General features: G+C 55.9%; 1 protein-coding gene across 1 annotated transcript in view; it reads left to right on the top strand.

Annotated features, from left to right (window-relative positions):
• COL4A1 (collagen type IV alpha 1 chain) overlaps positions 1 to 27,757 on the top strand; it is a 135,045-nt gene that overhangs the window by 52,874 nt on the left and 54,414 nt on the right. Inside the window, exons 2-8 of the mRNA XM_062193944.1 lie at positions 3,064 to 3,123; positions 24,502 to 24,591; positions 24,681 to 24,725; positions 25,659 to 25,703; positions 25,791 to 25,853; positions 26,275 to 26,328; positions 26,488 to 26,514. Of these exons, the coding sequence (XP_062049928.1) occupies positions 3,064 to 3,123; positions 24,502 to 24,591; positions 24,681 to 24,725; positions 25,659 to 25,703; positions 25,791 to 25,853; positions 26,275 to 26,328; positions 26,488 to 26,514 (384 nt within the window). The remainder of the gene's footprint in view (positions 1 to 3,063; positions 3,124 to 24,501; positions 24,592 to 24,680; positions 24,726 to 25,658; positions 25,704 to 25,790; positions 25,854 to 26,274; positions 26,329 to 26,487; positions 26,515 to 27,757) is intronic.

The following is a 27,757-nucleotide window of genomic DNA, read 5'->3' on the forward strand; positions in this document are numbered from 1 at the left end:
TGAGTCGCCTCTGAGAACCCGAATTGCGAGGAACATTTTTCCTACAGGAAATTCAGCAGATCGGATTTCCCATGTGAATAAACCCGCCACAAACCTTTGGTCTGGGAGTTTTAAGATGTTTGCTTACCATGAGGGATAACTGGGCAGGGGAGGGTTGGGGGGTGGTCTGAGTGGTTCTCGCCCTCTGTTCTTTGAGTCTCATTGATGTGTGTCTGGACCAGACCTGGTGTCCAGGGCCCTGGTCACTCCCCCCGCCCCAACCTCTTATCAGTGGCCCCGGTGATGAAGGCTTCCCCAGACAGCTTCAGGGAACAGTGCCAGGGAATGCATCTTTTACAACCTCCCTCACACTGAGTAAAGATAAGCTCCCGAGACTTTATCAACATTGCAGAAGAGAGCACCCCAGCCCAGCATCCCCACACAGCCGGGGCCAGCCTCGGCTACCAGCCTCAGCTCCGGCTGCTCACCTGTTAGCAGACGTCCATCCTCCTTTGGGCTGGCGCTGACTCCCCAGCAGCTGCGCCTGGGCACCTGGCCGGCCCCCTGCACGCCAGCTGGCCTCGGCAGGTCGGCATTTCCTGCTGCCACCTGCAGGGATGGAGTGAGGTTCCCAAGGGGTCAAAGTCAGAGCCGACTCTGTGGACCTGCCCAGAAGCCTCCTCTGACCCACAGGTTGCCCTGGAGCTACCTCACCTTCTGGGTTTTCTGGCCTGGGGGCCAACCTGGCTATGGACCCCTGGGAGCTCCAGGAGCCACTCATTCCCTGAGGGCCCAGGCCCTTCCACAGCGACCTGGTGACCAGATGACCAATGTCATCATTGAGGGCCCTTTCTGGAGTATTTTCCTGGAGGGCCGTGAGGACCTCGTGTCCTGTGATTTGAGGTGGACCACGTTGCTGGGCTGGCATCCACACACAACTGCTTTTTAAAAAAAATATTTATCTGAAAGTCAGAGTTAGAGAGCGAGAGACAGATCTTCCATCCACTTGTTCACTCCCGAAATGGCTGTAAGGGCCCAGAGTTGGGCCAGACCAAAGCCAGAAGCCAGGAGCTTCTTCCGGGTCTCCCGCGTGGGTACAGGGGCCCAAGGACTTGTGCCACCTTCTACTGCTGTCCCAGGCCATTAGCAGGGAGCTGGATCAGAAATGGAGCAGCTGGACTTGAGCTGGTGCCCATGTGTGAAGCCACCGTTACACACAGAAGCTTAACCCGCTACACCACAATGCTGGCCCTGACAAGTGTTTTTATTTATTTATTTTTTTTTAAGGTAGATTAAACGGACACTAGCAGTACTGCCTGATACGACAATGGTGACTGTGTCCCTGCCGCTCTGTCTCACTGATTTAGAACGCCTGTTTGAGTGTTTGGACAACTCGGTGATTAGGCTAGATCTAGCAATTGATGCTGAATATTTGAATAGCTTCACTTGAGTGGGATCGTTATTTCTTCCTGTGGGCTTTGCAATCCATGTAGGCTTCCATTAAAAACACGGCCTGAATCAGGCTGTGGAGTGCCCCGAGGAGCTCAAGGTGCAGTAGTCTCTCAGAAGAGGCACCTTTGGCAGCATGGGAGCCCAGGTAGGGAGCAGGTGCTCCTCACCCGGAGGCTAGCAGGGGGCAGCAGGAGCTGTGGTAGGCAGTCTGGGAGGTGTCTCGGTGGTGTCTGCACAGCTTGGATGAGTTTTCTGGAGCACGTGCTAAAGATTTGGGCCTTATCTCTTCGGATGGCTCCAGTGGTTCCCCCAAAGCCGTGTGCACAGATGGGAACCGTTAGGGGTTCGGAGAGCGTGGGCCGAAGACTGCCATAGGCATGAGCCTGCGGAAGAGCGGGTCTGTACGCTCTGGAGCTTGCTGGGCTGGTCGCCAACGTCCCCATTTCCAAAGTAGAAAATTAAGAACAGCTTACTGTCTTGGAGGCATTGTTCAGATTTAACCTTATAAAATAAGTGTCTCCAGATGCAATTGTTTTAGGCTGAAGATCTCCATGGCAATGGGGCCGAGACTTGAGCATGTTGTGGGAAACTCGACGTCGAGCGGCACGACCGGGGTTTCGGGGAGCCGTTACCGCCTGAGCACCGCACCGCAGCCCTTCCTCGTCAGACTTGAGGCCGAGCCGGTGCCTCTGCACTCGGGTGTTTGCTCCGTCCCCCTGGTGGCCCGTCCATGCTGACTCTGTGGGTCCTGATTTAGAATTTGGGTTCCTCTGGGGAAATTGTAGATGTGTGCACGCGGTGTCAGATGTCTGTCTTTCAGAGGGGTGGGAGTGTTTCTCGCGAAAGTTCACACTGGGCTCTTGTTTCAACGTCAGCCCAGTTTCTGTTTCCACGACGGTACAGTGGGGGTCCAGCACCTACGTCCAGAATGTTCTTAGGATCGGTAGATGAGACGATGGCTGTCGGTGGCACCCGATGTGCGTTTGAACACGTGTTGGGTCGTACCCTGGGATTCTTCTCTTGGCATTTTAAGCCTTGATGCCTAGGTTAGAGATGAACTAAAAGAACATTTGTTGTTGAATTTTCTTTGATGGAACACTTGCTCTTTGAGTTCAAAAGTCTGTTCTTTAAGATTTGGACTTAAACATCCGCTCATTCAGTTACTGTCTGCGCAGGTGCCACTCGTGTGCTTGTGCATCCCTGGGGAAGTGGGGGGCACAGCCTGGCCCCACACTCAGAGCCCTCAGCCCCCACAGGAGACGTGCCGGTCCCATAGCCTTGCATGCATGGCTGGTGTCCTGGATGAGCCCACTGAAAACACAAATGGAAATGGACGAGAAGCGTGGCTGGTTCCCTTCACGTTTTTGGAACGCGTGGTCTGTGGTTGATTCTCCGAGGTACATTCCATCGTTGGTTTGGAGAAGGGAGTCGAAATAGCGATACCGTACATGAGGACCGGTGTACAGCAGCCCCCTGGCAACCCAGCCAGATGTGCAGCAGTTCGAGATCTTGCTCGACACGGGCAGGAGGGCATTTTCTCTTGAGTAGGCGAGACGGCAGTGTCGTACTCGCTCAAACACTGACCTCGGTGTGAGTGCGTTCCCCTACTGAAAGGTGTTCTCTTTATTGCAGGGTGGCTGCGCTGGCTCCGGCTGCGGGAAGTGTGACTGCCATGGAGTGAAGGGACAGAAGGTGAGTAGCCGAACTCCGAGCCCCACGGCTTCCTCAGGCATCGCCACCTCCACCGAGGCGTTCAGACCCAACACGCAACAGTTCACCGGATAAGCGAGGATTCGTGCGAAAGCCCCATTACCGTTTTCATAATGGCCCCAGAGCGATGGGAAAGGAAGCAGCCACTCTAACGTCATGTCCAAACACTGTGGCTCTGCCAGCCGTCCCCTACCGTCTGTGTTCTTCATGGCAGTAAATATAAACAAAGGGATTTGGTTAGTTTTGCTCTGACTCTAGGAGCACATGTATTGGCAGGAGATCTGTGGAGTCAACTGTGCTTTCTGGAATCAATGTAGAAAAGCTAGAGTTGGAGCTTTCTATTCAAGTGGAGGCCTTCTATTGAAATTAGAAATTTTCTTTTTGAGAAAAACTTGTTTATTGGAAAGGCAGAGCTACTGAGAGACAGCTGTTCCTGCACTCGTTCCCTCCTCACATGGTTGCAATGGCCAGAGCTGGGCCAGGCCAAAGCCAGGATGCTTGCATGGGTGCAGGGACCCAAGCACTTGGGTTCTTCTGCTCCTTTCCCAGGTGCATTAGCTGGGAGCTGGATTGGAAGTACAGCAGCTGGGAATCGAACTGATGCTTACATGGATGCAGGCGTTGTAGGCAGTGGCTTGACCTGCTGCACCACAAGGCTGGCCTCTGAAATGAGTATTTTTAAGACAATTTTTATACACATATCCTGGACTGGATTTATTTATACAAGTAGCATTTCTTTTTCCCCAGATGTAAGATCACGTATTTTTTCTAAGCCTGGATGCTCCTCCGTCTCTTCGAGGATCCGTGGGGTGGGTCTAGGTAAAGGCAGGCTTCTCTCCAGGGACAGGACAGCCCTCGTGTCTGTGCCTTGCTGTTGGCTTGCGAGAGGGAGGGCCGTGTCTGGTTTCCACCCACAGGATGGGGTTGCATCCCCCACAGCAGCTTGGAGACCCGGTGTGCCTTGTCCCTCCCGGAAGCCCTGGCCTCCAGCACAGGTGCGCACGCGGGCAGGGGCCCTGTTCTCGTGGCTGTACTCTCTGTACCATGCCCCATTCTCAGCGAGCTGGAGGCATCTTTCAGCATCTTTCAGGCTAGCTTAGGAACCTTTTTTTAAAAATATTTATTTATTTGGGGTGTGGTAGGGTGGAGGGAGAGAGATCTTCTAAATCTACTAATGCCCACAGTGAGTGGGAACTTGGCCAGGGGCTGGGCCAGGACCTAACCCAGGAGCCAGGAGTGCAGAGCAGGTCTCTGTGAGCGGCAGGGGCGCAGGTACTGGAGTCATCGTGCTGCCCCCAGGATCTCATTGGCAGGAGGCGGGGTCAGGAGTTGAACCCAGGCGCTGCCTGTCAAAGGATCCATGGAGTCATGGACTCACACTTCTGAGATCCTGCAAATTCTCCTGAATGGAAAATCCGGGGATTTCTTTCCAGCTGTTAAGTGCCAGCAGTGGCTGGCTGCACAGTTCCCTGGTTGGCTTCGGAGTGGTGGCGTCTGGGAGAACGGGTTCGGATCCCTCCATGTCGGCTGCGATCCGTCTCGTGCTCTGTGCATTCTCTTTTCTGTTTTCTTTTTTTAAGATTTATTTATTTTTTTTGAAAGGCAGAGTTACAGAGAGGCAGAGGCAGAGAGAGAGAGAGAGAGAGAGAGAGAGAGAAATCTTCATCCTCTGGTTCACTCCCCAGATGGCCACAGTGGCCAGAGCTGAGCTGATCCGAAGCTGGGAGCCAGGAGCTTCTTCTGGGTCTCTCACGCGGGTGCAGGGGCCCAAGGACTTGTGCCATCTTCTACTGCTTTCCCAGACCACAGCAGGGAGCTGGATTGGGAATGGAGCAGCCGGGACTTGAACCAGCGCCCATATGGGACGCTGGCACTGCAGCAGCTTTACTCGCTGTGACACAGTGCCAGCGCTAAGAAAGTATTTTTCATACCACAAAGACTTTTAACAAAATCTAATATGACTTATTCATGTGAGTACAATGAACCAATACAGGAATTCCTCAAGCTATAAAATAGACCTGGGGGGCGGCAACCATCAGGGAATGGGGCCCCGTCACTGGCGCTGCTCCCTCTGCAACGTTTGGTGGGCCAGGGTCTGCGAGGGCCCGGGCGTCGGCGTTTTGCGATCTGAGGGAGACCAGGGCCCGTCCTGTCTTGCCCGACTCTCCTGCAGGAAGAGAGAACAGGACCCCTCCCTGGCCTGGCCGGGGACTCTGACTTCGCAGTTGTGTTCACACTTGTAAACTTATGCATGCCTTTTTAGCCCCACTGAGCCTCATTTTCAGTCAAAAACACTCATCTGAATAAAACAAGGTAGACTGGTGGAGGTGCAGCCCCCGATGTTCTTCCCCGGCTGCTTCGTATCTTGATGCTGTTGGTCAGAGTGGAGCCTTCTCCTGTCCAAGTTGGTCAAATGCCCTCTGAGGAAGATCCGGGGGAAGGGGTCTTCACGTGGGCCACTCACTCAGCCGAGGCTGGGGCTGTGTGGATCAGGGCCAGGGGTGATAGTGTCCCCTGCCTCGGGGGGTGGGGGCGGTGCACGGGGACAAGGCGCATCCCTGGGCTGGGCTGCTGTCTCCTGAGCAGGCTTCGTGCCAGCTCCTGCTATGACCCTTGAAGTGGGCAGACCCCGGAGCCCCGATGGGACTGGGCTGGGAGGTGTGGAGTCCAGCCCTGGCCCTCGCTGGGCCTCCGGAAGGTTCCCTGGGAGCCCAGCACCTCCACCATGTGCCTGGACTCCGCCCTGCCTCGGCACCTGCGCTTTTGCCTGGCCCGGCTTGCAGTTTTCGTTTTGTTATTGCCTTAAGAATGCTGACAGAACGCTGGCAGGCCTCAGGCCACACCATTCTGAACGTGCCGAGCGGAGCCAGAGGCGGCAGCTGGCACCCGGCAGCCCGTATGCTGACAGCAGAGCCACTGGCTTTGCAATCTGAGCTGTGTCTGCTCTTGTGGTTCACACAGCCCCAAGAGGGCCAAAGACCCTTCCTCCTACCCAGGGAGGAAATGGGAAACTTCCCCTTATTGTCTCCGGAGTCCTGGTAAAGCAATCAACTTAAGGAAGCCAAAGGCCTGGGGCTTAACTGAGCTGGGATTTCAGACCTGGTTCCGTTTCTGTCATCCAAAGTCAGCTAACAAAGGAAGCCATCTGGGCTGGCACGGCAGGGACAGGAACTGGGCGCCTGCACAGCCCCTGCCCGCGGCCTGCTGTCAGGGCATCCGGGTCCTGGGAGCCCTAGGCAATTGTCAAGTGCAGGCCAGTGCGAATGCAGAGTCTTTGAGCTGATGGTGTTTCCTAGAGGAGTTACTTGTGATCGTCTCAAATGTCTATGAATTAAATGACATTTGAGTAAAATAGCATCAACGGTAGGAGAGTTCGAGTCACTAACTGGGCGGTGTTGCACCTTAGAAACCCGGAGGTCCTCGGTCCTGAGACAGGTTTCCCCGCTTGCGTTGAGGGGTACCGTGAGATACTGCTTACCCCTCACCGATACCCTCACGGAGGCTGGCATGCCTCCCGTATAAATTGCCAAGTCTCATAGCTAAGTTTGTTTTCTATAGAGATGTGGTTATGGACGGAACGTCTCATAGTCTCCAGATACGCCAAATACAATTGAACACAACAGATCGTCGCTGCTCTAATAATTTCATCGCTATCAAGCAGTCGACACAATACCAGGTCGTTTATCCTGAGTTCAGCGCTAACTCCTCTTGCTCTCCCTGGATCTCGGAGTCTCTGTTGAACTGTTTACTTTCCAGTTTGCCTGAATGGCCAGGCAGCCCCTGAGATGTTTTCTCCCAGGTAATTAACTCGGCATTGGCAGAGATGGTTGGTGTTCCTCCGGAGACTACCGAGTGTGGGAATGCTATCTGCTTAAACTGATTAGGGCTTGGAATGCTGACCCCAGAAGTAGCCGAGTGCAGCTATTTTCCTGGACAACTCGATTTTCTCAAGCACTTGAACTTGTAGGAGAGGCTGTGCGTTCCCAGGCCTCGCGCTGTCTGCATGGAAATTAACCATTTGCATTTTACTGAAAGACTACACAAGAAATCTTGGAAGTAACTTAACCACGAGAGCCCACGTGTTCCTAAAGCTATCCCTATGTCCTGCGACCTTGTGCCCAGGCACTTCAGCTGGAGTGGTCCAAGGTGCCCATGGAATATAGTCCAGGAGAAGCAGTAGAGGAGATGGAAGACTTCCTGGAAGAAGCGGCCTTGAGGCTGCCACGCGTCTGCTCACTCGCCCGACCTGTCTCGGGTAGAAGAGGCTGCGTCCGTGGGCATTTTGCCCACTGGCTCTTGTGGACAGCCCCTCAGTGGCCGTCACAGGAGAGTCTGCTGGTTTCCAGTGTGATGAACGAGCGGGATCGCGGGATTGATAGTGAGCAGTGGCAACACTGGAGCCCCCTGATGGCCAGATGCTCACAGAGATGGAGGACAATAGCATGGCCCTGCTATCCCCCCACCCCGCCCCAGCTGTCAGTGCACCCCAGCCCCTCCCCAGCCGGGGGTCTGTGCAGTGATACAGTCACCAGGGAGAGCTCCCTTGCCTCCCACTCCCCGGCCTGGAGCCCTTGGCTGGGCTGCTGCTCCCTTTCATCTAAAATGTGTGCCTTATCTGATCTGAAAGGGTTGGGGCTGTGGCCAATCTGGAAGTCATTCAGTTTCTGGCCTTGGCAGTCTGGGGAGGATTGAATGTGGCATTGTGGGCTGAGTGTGTGCAGGATCCTGCTCGCCCTCATTACGACGTCGTGGTCCCAGCTGCACAGCCAGCGGCTGTCCCCGTCAGGCCTCTTGCATTGGGTCCCCGCCCTCGCTTGCACACATTAGGTTCCTGTCAGGATGGAAAAGTCCCGGCTTACAACGTCAGAGCGAGAAAGAAGCCAGTTTGCATTCTTGTGTGTCTACTCTGGGGCCGGCGTGGTACTGAATATTTTTAATGCCTATTATTAAATCCCCACTTGGCCATGGAAGAAACCAGCTCGCTCAGGGTTTCTTAGCTGTGGCGCGATTCACAATCTGAGGGGGATGATTTTGGGGGTGAAGGGGTAGCCTGTGCATTGTAGGCTGTTACCTCCCACACACTGGATGCCAGTAGCACCCCAGTGACCCACACCCCGATTGTGATCAGTTAGCATGTCGCTGGCTGGGGGAGGGGACAGGCTTGCCCTGCACTGACAACCACAGAACTGGCCCCACTTCTTAGCGCTGTTGGCAGGCCAATGACAGCATTCAAGTCCCAGGCAGGGCACCCATCCCACCTTACTCTGAGAGCATTGAGCCAGCTGAAGGCAAGGCTCAGAATGGCCTGGCGTCTCGAGCCAGCTCCGGTCTCTCTGAGAGTGAGTCCGTGGACATCCGGTGGGCACATCCACCTGCTACGGGAAGCAAACCCTCCAAAGCCCATCTCCAAGTGCCTGCAGAGGGAAAAGGTTGCCTCTAGGGCTGTGGGCAGACCTCCCAGCGCCTGGAACCCAGGAGGCTCAGCCTGGCTCCCGAGCAGTGGAACCACCAAGCCACAGGCAGCCCCTTGCGTGTGGCATGGAGCAGGTCAGATGGGTTCGGAGCCCCTATTCCCAGTTGAGATGGGTTGCAGGGGCCCCAGCCCAAGCTAGCAGACGGCCCCTCACCTTAGGGAATGCCTGTCTCATGAGCCTTAAGGATAAAATCCTCCTGGGGAGGGAGATTCAGAGTTAGGATGCCGGGCCTGAGCCAAGCGGTGTAGAAACCCCTGCCTGGGGAGCTTTGGGGCCCTCTGCCCCTCCCCCCGGGGCTCCCAGCCTCTGCCCCATCCTACAGGGAGTCCGCCGCTATGGTTAACAGTGGGTGGTTCTCACTGCTGCCTGCGCACGTCTGGAAGTGACTGTGGCTGTAGCGCTTGGGCTTTCTGGACGTAAGTCAAGGACATCCAGTGGTCATCAACCCGTCCCTCAGCGTTTCCCTGCCCGGGAGAGGAGGTTTATCCGTCTGCGGGGTCTGCCTTTAGCGCTGTGGTAAGTGAGCAGCATGGGTTTCCCAGTGTTGCTCTGCTGGGCGCTGTGTTGGATCCCGCGGGAGCACATCCCAGAATGTGCGGAAGACAGAAACGTCCCCTCTGCCAGGATTGCTCTAAATCGGATGGAGAGAAGGGAGGGGCTCAGTCTTCGATCAGAGGGGATTCCGAGTGCTCCCTTCCACCGGGGCCTGCCGTGCGCTGTCCCGGGCAGACGCGCTGCGGTGTCTCCTGGCTCCGTGTTAGATTGCCGTCCCCGGGCGCGGCTGTGCCATGTTGCCGTTATGCCAAAAAGGCGTCACTTGGAGTCTACGATTGCTCTGCAGGGTTTTGCTTTGTCCTAACACCAGGATCTTTTCTTAGCTGTCCGTACATCTTAGGTGAGACTCTCTTTTGAGACACTCTATTCTACTGATATTTTAGAGATTTCAATAGTCTTTATTTTTAGATGCTGTTTATTTCATTGACCCTTTTAAAACTTTACACATGGCTAATAATTGAAATAATTCTAGCCATGGCTTCATTATGAAATGAAAGTATAAGAATAAAGTGCTTTTTATGTTACACTTTATGTATAGACTTTTATCCTCTCTTCATTCCTTATTCTAAGTATTTTGGTAGACAGGTTTTGATCATCAAAGACTATTAAAAAAGGTGATCTTTTTATTATTTTTAACAACATATTAGGCCGGTGCCGTGGCTCACTAGGCTAATACTCCACCTTGTGGCGCCGGCACACTGGGTTCTAGTCCCAGTCGGGTGCCGGATTCTGTCCCGGTTGCCCCTCTTCCAGGCCAGCTCTCTGCTGTGGCCAGGGAGTGCAGTGGAGGATGGCCCAAGTGCTTGGGCCCTGCACCCCATGGGAGACCAGGGTAAGCACCTGGCTCCTACCTTCGAATCAGCGCGGTGCGCCGGCTACAGCACACCGGCCACGGTGGCCATTGGAGGGTGAACCAACGGCAAAAAGAAGACCTCTCTCTCTCTCTCTCTCTCTCTCTCTCTCTCACTGTCCTCTCTGCCTGTCCAAAAAAAAAAAAAAAAAAAAACACAACATATTAAAGCTTCTTTCTTTCTCATGGATTAAATTTTATGAACCATTGTCTGAGATGTTAAAGTTGTCCTATTTCTTCCTAGATACTAAATTCTTTTCTCAAGCAAATAAAAGCAAATCTTTTTATGTAGACTCTTTGAAATGTTGCATAAGTTCACTAGGTTAGCCTAGTAACAATGAATTACTACTAATTTGTTTAGCAATTACTATGTGAGAGGCCCTGGGCCAGATTCGTTATCAATGAGAATTTCAAAGTCTAGGATATTTAAAAAGGAATTCCACTCCCTCACTTTCAAGGTATAGAAATGCACCAGACAGTGCAACTTAGTGAAATTCTTAAGTGGCTTTTCAGTGAACACGAGCTTTGTGCGGTTGGCGCGCCGAGTGCGATGGAGGTGACCGAGGCTGTGGGGCTGGCGAGGATGCTCATCAGCCTCTCCCAGCACATGGCTCCTTGGCCACCTTCGGCACCGTATCAGATGTTTTCCCTGGGACGGGAATGGGGGAAGTGAGACACTTTGCTGGCTGTGGGCACACTCAGCCCAGCACTGCAGCTGGCTCGTGTAGCAGCTCGGCTTCCCAGGGTGGTGGACCTCATGGACAGCACCCCGCCCCCTTACTTCACCCCCTTTTCCAGCTGGGCCTGTCTGACCAGGTCATTCCGACCGGGTTGTCCTGGGGCCTGCAGATGCCCTGTATTGCCGAAAGGATTGGTCAGGATCCATCTCCGTGTACGTGGCGTGGGTGTGGCGGCCATGTGCCCCAGGTGGTGGTAAGAGGGTGGACAGGGCGTGCAGAGGAGATCCCTAGACATGGAGGCCTGGACCATCCAGCGCCCCTCAGTCCCCTGTGGAGACCGGGAGACCGAGAAACGGGCCAGCCTCTCCCTGGAGCAGAGCTCCTAGAGCCGGCGTTGGAGAGATGCCGGGCTGTTCTGAGAACCACAGCGGTGTCCTTAGGGGGTGCATGTGTGGCTTTGGGATGTTTCCATGCAGGAAAAACGAGGGGTTCACTTGGGAGGTCTGTCTGGAGCCACTGATCGTCTCACCGGCCTCCGGGCGCCCTCACCCCTCCAAGCGCAGGGGAAGCTGACCTGCCTGTTGTCCCGCCCTCACGTCGCTGACGCGGCCACGTGCTCCTGTTGCTCCTGCCTCTCCCGAGGCGCTGATGTGCACAGGTGTTCCCAGTCCAACCTCCCAGCAAGCCTTCGCAGTGCCAATACCACATGGTGGGACCCAGTGGGAAATACCTGTAGTTCCGCTGCCGTCCCGACAGCTCCGAGTTTGTGGCTGCTGCCCTCGTGCCCGCTGGTGAGGCCTGCAGGAAGTGGTGGGGTCTTCCGTGCCTCGCCTTCCAGGGGTACCCGGGGGAATGCCTATTCTTTCCCTTTTCCATGTTTTGTCTGCTGTCTTTCAAGGCCTAGATTTTTTCCAGATGTCCCCCGTTTCCTATTTCCACATCTTGTACATGAGTCAGCATCTGGCCCGACGACCGTGAGAACGCGTGTGGGTTCCCACATTCACCTACTTTTGTCTTTTTTGACAGTTTTTTGAAAACAAAGGAGTTTTGTTGTTTTAAAAACATGGTTTGGTCTAAAAGTGACACAGCCACATTCTGCCATTGGGAAGCCACCACGGACCCTTGCTAAATGTGTGCACACAGCCCATGCGCCCTGCCTTGCGGGTATAGAGGAAGTGGGATTGTGCACTGTCCCCAGGCCCGATGCGTCTGCCAGTTCCATTCCGCCCACGCCGCTGCCCCGTAGCCACGTGCCTGGGAGACCTGCCAGACTGGCCTTGGAGTCGACTGGTAACACTTGAGAGCTTTCCATTTGCAACTGTATTTGGAACTCGCTTCATCCAGGGCAGCTTTGAAAATAGTTATTTTGTTTCCATGTTCGGAGGCGTCCTGGGCCCGCCGGTATCTCAGCTGCAGAGGCGGGTCCTGTGACTTTGAGTCCAGACACTTTATAGGAGGATGCACTGGCAGCCCTCATTCTGACTGTTTATGGAAAACATTACTTTTTATAAATATGATTCTGACCCAGCATTGGCTGGCAGGAAAATAGCTTTCTTGTAAAAGGAGCAAAATGAGACTCTGTTTTAATTCAAGATCAAAGACGTATAAGATAAACCCTGACAAATGACAACTGAGCCACTGGATTTTGCTCCGGATCGTTGCTAGGAAACCATGCACATTCGCAGATGTTTCTAGAGCACGGAGCCGTGCCGGGCGACTGCAGAGTGGCCCTGCTCACGAAGCAGGGGGCACAGTGCCCCACAAACGGAGGGACAGTGAGTCAGGGCTGGTGAGCAAACCAGACGGCGCCAGGGGAGGGCAGATCCTGTGGGCACGGAGCCCCCTATGGCGGACCCGAGAGAGTGTGGCGGGGAGGGGAGCTGGCGAGCTCTATGCCGAGAGCCCGCTGCCGGGCCCGTGAGAGCCCAGGTTGGCCTGACTCGCGACGTCTTCCCAGGACAGACCAGTGTTGGTTTTTGGAGATTTTCCAGAACCTGCACCCAAAGCACTCCTGGCTTAGGTGCCCCACGCAGGTCCCACTTCTGTCAGTCTGGGCGTGAGAATCCGCAGACGGTGAAGGGCACCCTGGGTAATGTCCGCCCTGGGTAATGATTGAGGGATGGGACTTTCTCCCAGGTCTTGTCAGAGCATGGGAACCAGTGTCCCGTGTCCCAGGGAAGCCGGCAGTGTAACTGTTTGCATTCTTTGGTGTGTCGTTGCATTAGCTGTAGGGGTCTGTGCACTGGTCACGGGTAAGAAGCCCACAGTCGTCCTGTGGATGTAAATTCTGAGGTCCTTGTCATCTGGCTCCCTGCTTGAGCCTGGAACGGTTGTCCTGCGAGGCTTGGTAGAGAATGAATCCTGGCTACAGTGGATCCAGTAGCTGCCCGAGACAGAGCGGCCATGTCCACTCTCCCCCCTCTTCCCTCCCCTGTTTGGGCTCCTTGACTGCTCCTGGAAGGCCCACAGAGTGGCCTGGTCCCTGCCCTACAGCGTGGTGACAGAGGAAGCCCTGCCAGTGACCCCAGGCCCCAGACCGAGGGGACGCCAGCTGAGTTCCCGCAGGGCTCTTGTGGTTCAGAGCAGGGCTCGGGAAGGCAGACCAGGGCCCCGGTTTGGGCGGCCATTTCGATAGATTGGGGCAGTGGCATGGACGCTGCCTCTCGCCCCTTTCTGCTCATCCACTAGGGGAGCCAGAGTGTGGAAGGACACGTTTCCCCGAGTGTCCGACAACAGGGCCCCCTCCTGCAGCCCTCCTGCCAGGTCCCCGTGCCCAGCTGAGCAGTGGGTTCCCGTCGCCTGCCCATGTGGCCAAGGGGTACCATCGCCGACTCAGGTGGGACTGGGAACGCCGCACCGCTCTCGGCTCATGGCGTTTTATGAGCATTTCTGGAATCATCCCCAGGGGCTGGCCTGGGTGCTCGCTTCAGTTTTCTCCTGATGGGAACCTGAGAGGTGTGGGGTCCTGCTCTGAATCCAGATGGTGGGGACATACAGGGAGAGAGAGAGGGAGAGACAGAGAGTGGTCTTCCACCCACTGGTTCACTCCCCAGATGGCCATCATGGCTAGGGCTAGGCCAGGCCAAAGCCAGGAGCCTGGAGCTTTATCTGGGTCTCCCGTGTGGGTGGCAGGGGCCCAAGCACTTAGGCCATCATCTGTTGCTTTCCCAAGTACATTGGAAGGGAACCGGATTGGATGTGGAGCAGCCGGGACTTGAACTGGTGCCCACATAGGATGCCGGCATCACAGACAGTGGCTGAACCAGTTGCACCACAATGTCGGGCCCTAGTTTTATTGTTTCTAGGATGTGTTTGTGAGTGAGACACAGAGAGATAGAAGCGGAGATTCCTGCATCTGCTGGTTCTCGCCCCAAATACTGGCTACATCCAGGGCTGCACAAGGCTGACCCCATGTGCTAGGACCTCCATCCGGGTCTCCCATGGCAGGGGCAGGAACATAGGTACTTGGGCCATCACTGCCACCCCCCGGGGTTTGCATTATCAGGAAGCTGGAATTGGGAGCGGAGCTGGGACTCGAACCCAGGCTCTCGGATGTGGATGTGGGTGTTCCTGTGGTGTCTCACCTGCTACCTGCGCTGGATGCCGGCATGGCAAACTGCTCTGAGTCCTGTCTTGTCTTTTCCTTCTCCCTCCCTCCCTCTTTCCCTTCTTTCCTTACATGATTGAGAGAGAGAGAGAGAGAGAGAGAGAGAGAGAGAGAGAGAGAGAGAGAGATCTTCCATCTAGTGGTTCACTCTCCAAATAGCTACAAAAACCAGGGTGGGGCCAGGCCAAAGCCAGGAGGCAGGAGCTTCATCCGGGTCTCTCCCTATCTCTCTGTTTCTTGCCCATTCAGTTTTAAAACTAAGATTTTTGACCAAAGAAACAAAAACAAAATTTTAGCACCTTGCATAGCGTCTTCTCTTGAGTGGCTGTGTATTTTAAAGCATTTTGCTGAAGTTAAGTTACAGCCAAGTTAATTATTTGTTTCTTTTTTGATATTGGGGGGAGGAAGGAGGGAGAGAGGGGGCGAGGGGGAGAGGAGGGAGGAGAGAGAGAGAGAGAGAGAGAGAGAGAGAGATCGAGATCTCATCTGCGGGTACACTCTCCAGGTGGCTTCAAGGACTGGGGCTGGCCCAGCTGGCTCTGGGACCTGGCCCTCAAGCGGAGGTTCCCACATGGGCGGGGAGTGGGGTGGGGGGGTCCAACCACTGGACCCCCCCTGCTGCCTCACAGCGCCTGTGCTGGTGGAGAGCTGAAGTCAGGAGCCAGAGCAGGCATCTAAGCCAGGCGCTGGGATGCAGGCGTGGGCTCCCCAGGTGCAAAGCCCGCCCCGCAGTTCCTAGCTGCTTCAGCCCACGGATGGCTGCTTTCTCGCGTTCCTGAGGTTTCACGAACCGTGGCTTTTGTGACGCCTCGGGCTGCTGGGAGATGACATCCCGTGACGTGGGCAAAATCGCCCTGTGCTGGTCTGACCTTGAGCCTGTGCTGCCTGTCCATTCGGAGCGTGACCAGCGGGGCACTGGATGGTGACAGCGCCTTGGGTGGGTTCCAGCGTTACTGGGTGGGAGGGAGAGGCGGTGTCTCGGGGCTCCCCAGGGCGAGGGGTTTGCAGGCACTCGTGGGCTCGGCACTGGACAAGCTGACGGTGCAGAGACCCAGAGAGAGAAGACAGAATGTTCCAGGTGTGGAAGGAATTCATTTCAGAAGTCTCCGCGAAGGAGCGGACTCCACAAACCCCTGTGCGTGAGGAAAAGGGGGAAGATTTCTTAGAACCCCGGACGTTCTCGTTTCTTATTCAACTGACTGCAATGTAAGAGGTGACTTCCTGGGCCCTGAGTGGAGGGAAGCAGGCACGGGGGCTGCATGGTCACCTGCTTTGGAAACCCTGGGAGGCGGCGTGGAGCAGGCGGCTGGCCCTGGAGGTGTGGAAGCCAAGACAAGTGCAGGAGACGCGTGTGCAGATGGAACCAGGGCACGGCCGGTAGCCCCACTCCTTCCTTGAGTGTTCCCTGTGATTCTGGAACACTTGGTTAGACTTGATCCTGGAAGTTGGGTGTTGAGATCGGCCAGGCGGGCCTCAGGGCCTCCTCGCAGGCAGCCTGTGTGGTTGGCACCGGAGCCTGGGCCACGCCTTCCAGTTGTGGGTTCAGGTTCTCACCAGTGGACGCTGTTATTGAAGTGAGAGCATGGGTGTTGAGAGACCGCGGGCAGTCAGGCCGGAGCGGGGCTCCGTCCCCTCTCGGGAGGCACCTGGCATGGGATCTTTAACATGAACGTGTTTATGGAGCACCTACTGTGTGCAGGCTGTGCCCCGAGCTGGGCAAAGAGGAAGACAGCAGGCTCAGGGCTATGACGGCGGCTCCCACATCCTGCAGGGCGCCTGGTGGGGACCAGCCATGGCCGCGGGACCACCCTCGAGGGCTGCAGGGCTGGGGTCTGCACCCATCATGCCCATGGCTGACAGCTAACTGCCCTTAGTGTATTTTTAAGGGAAAGAAAATCGAGATCCAAATTTTAAGGTTAAACCTGAAGAATATCTTGCATGCTTTTGTATTATTAATTATAATTTTTGTTGTCAGAAATATTTCTTTGGCATTTTGTCATGTTTACTGTTATCACAGACCAGTAAAAAAACAGTACGTGACCCAGTTTCTGGCATTTCCTGACTTTTATGTGTCCTAGTTTTGTTCCAAGAGCCGTCACACCCACATGCATTTTCAAGTTCAAGTTAATAACATCCTTAGCCATGGTAACATGAAAATCCTCCAAAGACTGTTTAGTTATGCACTGACTGGTATTTTTCACATCCTCTGATAACGTGGAATACATTTCCTGAATCACAAGGTTATTGGTTTGCTGGTCGTGAAAATGAAACAGAATGTATGAGAAAGATTTTTTTTTTTAATCCAGACTAGCAGGGAAGTCATCTCCTGTGGATGTCTTCTCAGTTGCTAGGTGGCCACACTCTCGGCACAGAATCCCGATGCATTGTTGTGGAAGTCCCTGCGTGGACGTGCTGCTGCAGGGTGGGGCTGTGTGTGCAGACTCTGCCAGTCCCAAGCGGGGTCATCCCTGCCATGCCTGGAGCTCACGCCTGAGCCAGGTGCGCACCTGCTGTTGGTTTCCAGCTCTTTGAGGGTGGTCTCATGGAGGACGTGAAATGGGAAGCCGGAAGTCAGCCGCGGGGTCCAGCCAGGGCCCCAGCCAGGCAGGGTGGCGCTGCCCCTCCAGGCTCCCTCCCCGGTGCGTGGCTGCTGAGTCTCTGAGGTGTCCTGTCACCCTGCAGGTCCCCAAGGGGTTGTGTGGCCGAGCAGCTTATCGATGGCTCCGGCTCCTGCACGCTGTGCGGAAGGAGAACAAGCTAAGCGTGGACCCTGCCTGTTTCATTCAGCTCAGCGCCTACTAGGAAAGGCCCCCCCCGCCCAGGCCACACTGGCAGTGGGCCCGTGGCGAGCAGGGCTCTCAGTCTGCTGTGTGGCACCTTTCGTGTCTGCACCGCTTTTCTGCGGTGAAAGATGATTTTTCAGCCTACGGCCGAGAAGCAGACGGTCAGTAGCAGGTGCAGCAGCAGTGTTCGCGATTCTGATTCTCATGCGACTCCGTTGTTAGCCATCGTGGCTTCTTGGAGGCCATTAACGGCTGGTTGGATTTGTTCCCCTTCGCGAGTGGGCGAAGTCAGGAGAACGGGCCTGAGTTTGCTATAAACTCTCAGCGGTAGGGGAGCCAGAGCAGACCTGGGCCAGAGCCGTCGGCAGGGGCTCGGCTGTGGTTTGCTGGAGACCCCTGCCGCCCCGCTTGTCTTGCTTTAGGCGTGTGTGGGGGGCTCCCTGCAGTCATTCAGAAAACCAGGCTGGCTTTGTTTTTGGAACTGCAATTGGATTCAGATTCTCTTCTCATTTCATAAGATGATGCAAAAAGCAACCCAGAAACCATGCACAGTTCACACTGTTTCTAGAATCCCAGCATTTGCTCCTGACTTACGGCCTCAGGATTCGGGCCGCCAGTTTTAAATGTGTACTTCTGATCACGTTTTGAATTCTAATGCCAGTTCTTCCCCGTGGAGCTCTCTGGGCCTGACAACACTGATTTCCCTCATCTGTGCCCACAAGAATGTGTGCACTTGCCATCATTAACAGTAATATATTAACAGGGAATATTTGAGAAAAAGGGCTTTATGCCTCCTGCTGTGCTGGGGCATTTTAGTTAAAATGGAAAAAAGAAAGCCCAGTGTATGGGCCCAGGGCTCCCTCTGGTGGTGAGAGGTGAGAGTGCGTGCAGGGTCTCTTCCACAGGGGGCTCTGTTCAGTGGGTCCTGCCCCTAGCTGGAACCTCGGGCAGTGCCTGTTAGGGCTGGGAGGTTTCCTTCACGTCCTCTCCAAGGTAGACACGGCTAGTGGAGATTCTCTGGGGGTGTGCGAGGTACAAGGGCCCGACGGGCTGTGGGTGTCTGTGTTTCAGGGGAGACCCCCGTTTCCAACTGAGCTGAGATGCCTGGGTAGGGGTCCCACAGGTGGAGGCAGAAACAGGAAGAAAAAGGAGGTGGGCTCGGGGCTGTGGGGGTGGGGGGCTCCTGGACCTGCCCCCTAAGTTCAAGCCTGTGGCTGGGCGAGCCGGGAGCAGCTGCTCTTGCTGTGGTTGGGTGGGAGAATGGCTGAAGAGCGAGCAGGTGAAGGGGACACTGGAGGGGCGGGATCCTGACACCGCCCTGTCTCCCGGCGGGGGGTTCCCAGCAGCAGCTTGTGCCAGAACGCTGGTTCCCAGAGCCGGTGCCGCTGGGGTCGGGATTCTCCACCCCCAGCATCCTAAGGCAGGTAGGCCAGTGTGAACGCGGCTGGCCAGGCGAGGCCATGGACGCAGGGGCCTGTCCACGTCACTTCGTCTGCAGCCAGCCCAGCTGTGGAGTGTGCCAGGGACCCCCAGCACCGTGTCCCCCACTCTGCACACAGACCCTGTCAGCTTCGGCAGCCGAGGGAGTGGGTCACAGCCAGCCCAGCTGTGGAGTGTGCTGGGGGCCCCCAGCACCGTGTCCCCCACTCTGCACATGGACCCCATCAGCTTGTACACCTGAGGGAGTGGGTCACAGCTAGCCCAGCTGTGGAGTGTGCCAGGGACCCCCAGCACCGTGTCCCCCACTCTGCACACAGACCCTGTCAGCTTCGGCAGCCGAGGGAGTGGGTCACAGCCAGCCCAGCTGTGGAGTGTGCTGGGGGCCCCCAGCACCGTGTCCCCCACTCTGCACATGGACCCCATCAGCTTGTACACCTGAGGGAGTGGGTCACAGCTAGCCCAGCTGTGGAGTGTGCCGGGGGCCCCCAGCACCGTGTCCCCCACTCTACACACGGACCCTGTCAGCTTCGGCAGCCGAGGGAGTGGGTCACAGCCAGCCCAGCCGTGTCCAGGGGAAAACCCCAAGGTCTGTAAAGTGGGGGTGGGGTGGGGTCTGCTGCTCTGGCCAGGCGCCTAGAGACGGAGCCCAGCTTCCAGGCTCTGAGGCCCCCCAGGGGGGACTTTTATTTGCTTATTATTTCTAACATCTTCGCATTCTTCAGGTCCTTTGGCTTTGAGAAGGTGGGAATGTGCTCCTCTGGGGAGCCGAGCCTCCCTTTCCTCTGTCCCCTCGCCAGATGCGGCCCCTGCAGGGGCTCCTGGCCAGGGCGACCTCCGCTATGGAGCTCCAGGCGTTCCGGCCAGCACCCAGGGCTCCTGACCCTGCTGCCTGCAGCTGCACCGGGGCCTGGGAAAGTGCGAGTCTGGGGCCCGAAGCCCCCCAGCTGCACTCCTTCCTGCCTCCCTGGCAGGCAGCAACCGTGAGCCCGCCTGCAGCGTGCGTCGTCGCCGCGCTGGGAGGAGTGGGCGTATTTGTGAACACGTCCATGCTCTCCTAAGGGTTCCGTCCTGTAGGGTTTGTAGCCCTGCTCTCCTCCTAGGAGGGGGGCCCAGCAGCGCCCCTCCCCCGCCCCTGCAGCCTCTCTGCTGTGATGGCAGATCTGGGCTGCAGGCAGCTCCCAGCGCCGCCCCCCACCGCCCCCGCCCGCCATGGAGCTCTTCCGTGACCCCTGACCCGGGCCGCAGCTGCCCACCCCTTTCCCAGCAGCTCCGGCATGCAGGAGGTGGCCCTGCAGATGTCCGATGGTGGCCGGGATCCAGGAATTGGATTTGTGGAATTTTTGGCCCGGTTTTGCAGTCACCCACTGACTGTGACCCCTGCGCCGAAGTCACTTCCTCGTCACCATGTGCTTAGCGAGCACTGGCTCCCAATGTGAGGGCTTTCAGACGGCCCTCCCTCCCCACCCCCCTGCCCCCCGCTTCTCTGCGGCTTTGCCTGAAGTCGGCACTCGGGGCCTGGAAGATACTGCTAACGCTGTGTCCTGTCCCTGGAGGCAGCTTCTCCTGTTTCCTGCTTGTTTGCACTGGGAGGGGTGCCTGGGTCCCACCTGCCAGGTCTCTTGGTTTTCAGGACACGTCTGTGGCCTGCCGGCCGTGCTGTTGGGCAGCCCATCAGCTGAGCCATGTGCCCAGGCCTGTGAGTGGACAGCACAGTGCCTTTGGCAAGCAGTTAGCATAGAGCTCATGAGAGTTGCCTCCTGCCGTGGCTGTGGGCCACGTGCTGTCCCCACCTGGCCAGTCTGGGTGGGGCCTGGAGGACAACCCCAGTCTCTAGCAGTGTCTCCATGTGTGCTTCAGCCATCCTAGATCCGTGATCCTGGGAAACACGGTTCAGGGTGGAGGCTACCTTGCTGACCGTTGAAATGGGCCCAGCGTGACGGCTGGTCCGAGGGTCTGTGACGGCCGCTGGCTCTGTGTGGGTTCTGGGGTCAGCCCCGTTTTTGTTGGTGGTCGTTGTGTTATCCCGCAGGGATGGGAGCTTTGTCTGTGTTTGATTTTTGACTTGGACATGTGACATTGGACTTCCTGCAGCATGGGCTTGTGGGCACAGATGTTATAAGAGGGAAAGAAACAACTGGGTCCTATAAAAGAGCCCTTTCTTCCCCTACTTTATGGATCTTTATGAACGCTATATGCTTGATTCAGACAATAAGCAAAAACTCGCAGCTGCTCCATGCATGCAATTCTATTTCCTGCCCCATTTGGAACGGCCGACTTGGACGCCACCATTATTCTCCGTGCCGTGTGCTCTCATATAAATGAACAGCAACATTTTGTCCTTCCTCCCACGTTCGGGACTTCATCATGGAGGTCCCAGCAGCAGTCACTTTCACTGCCGGTGCGGAGTCTCGTTTTTATCCGCAGCGCATCACTCTGATGCTCAAGAAGGAAGCTCCAGAGGCGTTGGCACCAAGACTCTTCGTGTATGTTTTGTAGCGTTCGCCTCGCGTTGCTGCCTTCCATGCTGGCGTGGCCGTGGCCGGCAGCGGCTGTGCCTTCCAGCTTTGCCTGGCGTGACTCATGTGGACACCATGTCCTCCCGGCTCCTCCTGGGAACCCTCAGGGGTCCCTGAGCTCCCACAGAAGGGTGGTCACCAGCAGGGCCCTGCCAGCTGCAGCTGCAGAGTCTGGCTCCGAGACTGCTGGCAACAGTAGCCGCTGGACAACGTGTCCAGCGCTTGGCTTTTCCCGCGGCCCCAGTGGACATTTGCTGGAAGCGTGGAGGCATCGTTTGGCCTCCGTGCGACACTTATTCTTTGCTTGCTGGCTGTGTGGCTCTCTGAATGCTTGCCTGTCTACCTGCTCTGCTCCGGTTCCCATAACAGCCTTGGCCAGGCCGTGGGCTGTTAGATTACTCATAGGCACTTTTGTCTGGACAAAAGATGAGGGAAATTTAAAATATGTGGGGGATGGCCAGAGCCGTGTCAGTGAAGGGGTCACTTCCTTGGTAGCCCTTCAGCTCTGAACGCCCGGGCCGTGCGGATTGCTTAAGTGCTGTGGAGACGTTTGGGAAAGAATGTGTTTTTGCAGTGGAAGCAAGCACTGGGAATTCGGGTGTCTGCCTGCCGTTCCCAAGGGCCGCCAGCGAGCCACCAGCGTCTTGACTTCCCCATCCGTGAAATGGACATAAAAGGGCCGGTGCCTGGGCTGACATCACTGCGGGGAATTCTCTACATTCTGCTGGGAACCTCCTTGCTCCAGTGACCCAGAGACAGCGGGCCGGCTGCAGGCTGAGCTCACTTCTATTTCTGGCCCGGTGCTGACTCAGTGAGAAAGTGGGAGAAAGCAGTTCCTCTGGCTCGGGTCCTCGGCGCGTTCCACGATTAAAAGGAGAATTATAAAATCTTATCTTTGCTGGTCTCAACGAGATGCTGCCAATAATAATTAAGTTCTAAAAATACCCCGCCCCATGGAACAGAAAGCATCGAGTGGCGTGGTGCGTCTTTCCCCCTTCTCTCCGACTCAACGTTGGGTCGCCGCGGGTGCACAGCTTGATTTTTCTTTCTTTTTGCCTGCTGCGTGCAGGGTGGTTTATTTTATTTTGAGTGGCATTTTCCTAGCTCTGAAAAGTAACTGCCCCCCCGTTTGGTGGCTGCGTGCACCGGAGCCTTCTATTGCTGATGCTTTCTATAGCTATCTTCTTGATGTTAATGCAGGCGATGGGTGGATGTGTTGAAGTAGTTCTTCCCCTGAACAGGTCTTAGTGTGGGAACACATTTCTTTCCCAGCTGTCCCAAGGCCTCAGGGAGAAGGTGCCAGCATTCCGTGTCCCCTCCGGTGCCAAGGGCCTCCGGGCATTTGCACCTGCTCTGCGGAGCCCTGTGGACGCCCTGGCTGCTACACTGCAGGGCGGAGCCTTCCTTAATCCATCCATTATTTTAGCCTCTCCTCTCTAGGGTTTGAAATGCCGTCTCTCACATTGACTCAAAGGCTGTGTCTAGATTACCAATGAAACGGACAGCGCCATGGTGGCTTGGTGGCGTGGAGTCCCAGGATCATGGCCTCTGTCCTCATTTATGAGAGTGCCCGGGCTGGAGCTCGCCTGCTGGGGCCGGGACAGGCCTGGTGGTCTGGGCAGAGCGTGACTTGGGGAACGCGTTCTGGCTGCAGCTCAGTGACGTGATGGAGAAAACTTCCAAGCCAGTCCTGGGAACGCGCGACCGGAGGTGCTGTTTACATTACATAGCCTATAACTTGTCGCTTTATCTTTGCTTTGAACTCACAGGACTTTGAGAAAAGTCCAGAATGCCGGGTAATCCTGCCTGCCGTCTCCAACATGCCTTGTGTTTCAGATCAGCTGACACTGCTCACCTAATCCTGCCAGCTGATGCGGTGACACTGCCTTGGAGCCCACGTACCATCACGAAACAGATTCTCTTCCTTTTTTGCCAGGGTTATGGGTGTTTTTTTTTTTTTTTTTTTTTTTTAATATTCACAAGCTAAATGCAGCAGGCTTCCCAAGATGCCACTGCACTGGGACCCTGGCTGCCTCGTTCTCGTGGGTCAGCGCCGTGTCCAGGAGGGCTCCTGCCTCCATGTGTTCTCCCCGTTGTGTTGCGTTTCTTGTCAGTCGGCTGAGCCCAGGGGGCCCGGCCCTCCCGCCACAGCCCCGCCGGCTGCCCTCGGCCTGTGTTTCGGTGCCCCTGCCTCCACTCCCTCCTTCTCTTATCTGTTTGATCTTCATCCTTGAGGTTCAGAATCCCTCCAAGTCCGCCTGGGGATTCTCTCTCCACTGAGAGTGTGTTTCGCAGCCCTTGTGGTGTTGGCCGTGTGTTTTGCTCCCTGGATGACGTTCACAACTTACAAAGAACGTTTCTTATTCCCTTCTGTTCCACGGGAGCGGGGACGGTGATTACATTGTGATGCTACCTGTGCGAAGCGCTTGGTGACAGCGTGTGCTGTCAGAGCCCTGGGCCTCGCTGCCGACGGCACGGGGCGGGCCCCCACCCCACGCAGGCTCTACAGAGCAGGGTCTGTCGCTGCTCGGACCCCAAACCTCAGTGCCCAGTGTCCAGAACAGGAGGGTTGCCTCCGTTGAGCGGAATTATGACCAAGGCAGTGAGCAAAACCCCACTCTTGATGGTGTGTTTACCCAGCACGTTATTTAGCTCTTGCTGTATACGAAGCGTTGTGCCAGTCCAGTACTTGGGGCCCTGCCCTTTGTGCGGGAGACCTGGATTGAGCTCTGGGCGTCCACCTGGACATTTGGAGGACAGAACCAGTAGATGGAAGAGCTCCCTCCCTCCCTCCCTCCCTCCCTCTCTCCCTTTTCAAATACAATGAGAGCAGATAAAAAAGTTTTAAAACGCATTGTGCCAGGTATCACATTCCAATGCTTCCTGCCCTCAAGAACTTAGAGTAGCTCAAACTCTGCCCCCCAAAAGGGACTTGATATCAGTCTTCAGACAGTTGCCAGAGATGTTGAGGTGTTGGGTGAGCCTTCGAAAGGGGGACCTGTGAGGCTGGGCTCTCCGGGGAAGCCGAAGTAGTGAGCGGCAACAGCCGGAGAGCCAGCAGGCGAGGGGATGTGTGGGGGGCTGTTCACACAGCAATGAATGCCGGGAAGCCGGGTTGTGCATTGGCAAGCAGGGCCCAGCTCAGCCTGAGGCTTGCGGCCTGAGAACCTGCAGTTCTGATGTCCGAGCGTAGCAGAAGAGTGTCCCAGCTGCAGAAGACAGACAGGGAAGTCGCCCCTCTTTTGTTCTGTCTGGGCCTGCGGTGGATTGGATGGGCTGCCTGGATGGGAGATGCTTCCCCAGCCCACTGGTTCCCGTGCCAGTCTCTTCCCAAAGTGTCAACGTGGTCCCAGCTGCCAGGGCGCCCCCAAGCTGATCAGGCTGCGCCAGTGGATCACGACGTGTCCGTGTCTTTTCTCCTGCCTCTTGCCTGACCCGTGTCCTCTTTTCTGTAGGGAGAAAGAGGCCTCCCAGGGCTACAAGGAGTCATCGGCTTTCCCGGAATGCAAGGACCTGAGGGGCCGCAGGGACCACCAGGACAAAAGGTGAGGGGCTGTGTGGTTGGGGCGTGGATCTCAGATCATCCTGATGCTGTGGCAGTGGAGGTCACCGTGGCATCTCTCTTCTCTTCCAGGGTGACACCGGAGAGCCAGGGCTGCCCGGCACGAAAGGGACAAGGGTGAGTCCAGTTGGTGGCAGGTGCACTGCCTCCGGAGTGGCGTGCTTCACGCAGTCTGGGGGCTTCCTTCCATCGCTCATCTCTGGTCCGTGGAGCTCAGGCTGCTGCCTGCTGGCCTCCTGGCCTCCCTGAGCCTGCTGGGCGCACACAGTGCCTCTTGCAACCTGGTTTGTGTCGTCTTTCTTGCTCTCCCCTTTGTCCATCCTCAGGTATTGTGTGATATGGGGGAAGGGGAGTTCATGATGTGGGCTCAAGTCGTTAAAGAGAGACGGCTTCCCGTGGTGGGCAAAGCGGGGCCCCTGGCAGAGCGCCAGCTGCGTTCCCTCTTCACGTCCTCAGCTTTCTTTGCCTCTCCGGGTTCCTGGAAGTTACAATAACCAATGCTCTTTGTAAGATAACAGCAAGGCATTGTAAAATGCAGGCATGCACATCTGGTTGTTACATAGTGAAAAGGAAGTGCGCACTGGCTGGCACTTTTACAAGCCCTTAAAGCAGAAGACAATGACAAGGCCACTGTGGCCTCTGGGGTGGGGTAAGCAACATTGTAACTGTTCCGGAAGTACAGTGTGGGTCCTGGAGATAACTGGGCCGCTTAGCTCCCCGTGAACAGGTTCATCCCCCCGCCGCTTCTTCCCAAAGGTTTGCCATTTCAATGTGGATTAGTGCTCTTCCCAAACTCCCGAGTGTTACCGGATTGAGAGGAGGGCAAGAGTGCTGTTTTGCGTGTGCAGCTTTGCGTTTAGGGGTGACGAGCAGTCAGCTTCTGATGTCGCCCTGTTCACGTCCCTGGGTCCCTGGGCAGGCGGCCTCTGGCTGCTCTGTCTGCCGAGTGCACAGAGATTGGGGTGCAGCTCCACTAACAGCGTGGATGCAGCGGGAGGAAGAGAGGTTTCCCAGTGCTCAATCAAAACTGTTTCATTTCCATTGCTACAGGGACCTCCAGGAGCCGCCGGCTACCCCGGGAACCCAGGACTTCCTGTATGTATATGAAATGCGTCTTTTATGGAAGATTTCGCCATCAGAGTGTTTTCTGTTTTGGTGACTTCTTTCCTTGGTTAATCACAGGGTATTCCTGGCCAAGATGGTCCCCCAGGTCCCCCAGGTATCCCCGGATGCAACGGTACAAAGGTAAATCCGGAGCCACGCCTTTCCTCTTGGTGCCGCGTTTGTGTACCTGCGTGGTGGGAGGCAGGAGGGGTGCTGTGTGAGTCACTTGTGTGACAGCTGTGTTTATTTGGTAAGGAAATCGGTTTCCCATGGTTTATGTACAGGGAAGATATAATTCTGACGTTTAGATTTATTGTGTAGAATCCATGACTCAATCAAACAAGAGAATGCTGTTAGGACTCGCTGTCCCCTTTGCTCGTGCTAGCGAGGATGTGTCCGCTCTCGTAAAGTAGCACCCAAGGAGACAGCTGGTGACAGCCGCTTTAGGTTCGGTTTCTGTCGTGCAAGTGACGCTCCTGTGGAGCGTGGGACAGAGCCACTGCGGGGTGCTGGGGTGCTGTCTGCTTGCAGCGTGTGCGGCTGACTCTGCTCTTTCTCCCAGGGAGAGAGAGGCCCCCTGGGCCCACCTGGATTGCCTGGATTCACGGGAAATCCTGTAAGTACAGACTTGTTTCCGTCAGAGTTTCTTTCTTTGTGTGTAGTTTGTCTCTTCTCATCTCATTTCCTTTTCTTCATATACGTGTATATTACTGCTAATAATGCTTTGAGAAAAAAAAATAAAAACAACAACTAATACCCAAACTTCCTTTTCTAGGGACCGCCAGGGTTGCCAGGCATGAAGGTACAGTTTACTTTATTTCATTTGATTGAATTCATTACGGGAATCTGTTGAAAACTGTTGCCATAAAATCAAGCTTAGTTTGCATCACTTTAGATGACCTATTGCCTATTTTTAAAAAAGATTTATTTATTTATTTGAAAGTCAGAGTCATACAGAGAGAGGAGAGGCAGAGAGAGAAAGGTCTTGCACCCACTGGTTCACTCCCCAGTTGGCCATAATGGCCGGAGCTGCGCTGATCCAAAGCCAAGAGCCAGGAGCTTCCTCTGGGTCTCCCACTCGGATCCAGGGGCTCAAGGACTTAGGCCATCCTCCACTGCTTTCCCAGGCCATAGCAGAGAGCTGGATCGGAAGTGGAGCAGCCGGGATTTGAACTGGTGCCATATGGGATGCCAGCGCTTCAGGCCAGGGCATTAACCCGCTGTGCCACAGCGCCGGCCCCCCTATTGCCTGTTAATATATGGCAAGAGAATGCTGTGTAATATACACACTCTTAAATTCTGGAAGCCAGTAGTCATGGAGAGTGCGTGGTGTGCGTCAGTGGTCCGTGTTGGCAGGTGCGGTTGTGTCCAGGCCGCCTGCTTGCTTGGCTGATCTCCCAGATGCTCCCCCTGCAGAGGTGCGTCACCCAGCTCAGGCCTGCACCTGTCTGATCCGGACAGGCTCATTCAATACAATCCCTGTCGGTGTTGCCACGTTACAAATCCCGTAACTACTGCGGGAGGAAGTCCAGTTGCCTTCCATTTCACGCGTGGTGCATGGCTCCTCTCAGAGCCAATCCCAACCCAACGCCCCTTGGTGCTGGGAGTGGGGGCCGAGGGCAAAGACGCTTCGCACGCCTCCCCCTGTGGCACCTGTTTGGTCCCTGCTGCCAGTAACGAAGCCGTTCTTCACCCACCCTGACGAGAACTGCAGGGTGCAGGGCAGGTGGAGCCCAGGGCAGAGCCACAGCTTCAGCCTGGAGTCTGCAGGCAGGGTGCCCTCTCCCTCGGGGGTGGGCACCTCTTGCTCCTAAGCCCTTCGCCTGACCAGGTGAGGCCCACCGCACCGTGGAGGACCATCTGCTTTGTCCAGAGCCATGGCCGGAAGCTCTCCCCTCATTTGAAGTCCAGCTGCCCAGCAGGGGCTGGGCTGGTTTTAACACTTAGCTTTTCTCTGGCTGCGGCCCTTCCTCTGTGACAGCAGCCTGGTCACGCAGGGTCCCAGCCAGAGCCCAGCCCCTGGCTGCAAGGTGGACAGCTGTGCG

Source organism: Lepus europaeus, chromosome 6 (assembly GCF_033115175.1).
Source record: "Lepus europaeus isolate LE1 chromosome 6, mLepTim1.pri, whole genome shotgun sequence".
NCBI lineage: Eukaryota > Metazoa > Chordata > Mammalia > Lagomorpha > Leporidae > Lepus > Lepus europaeus.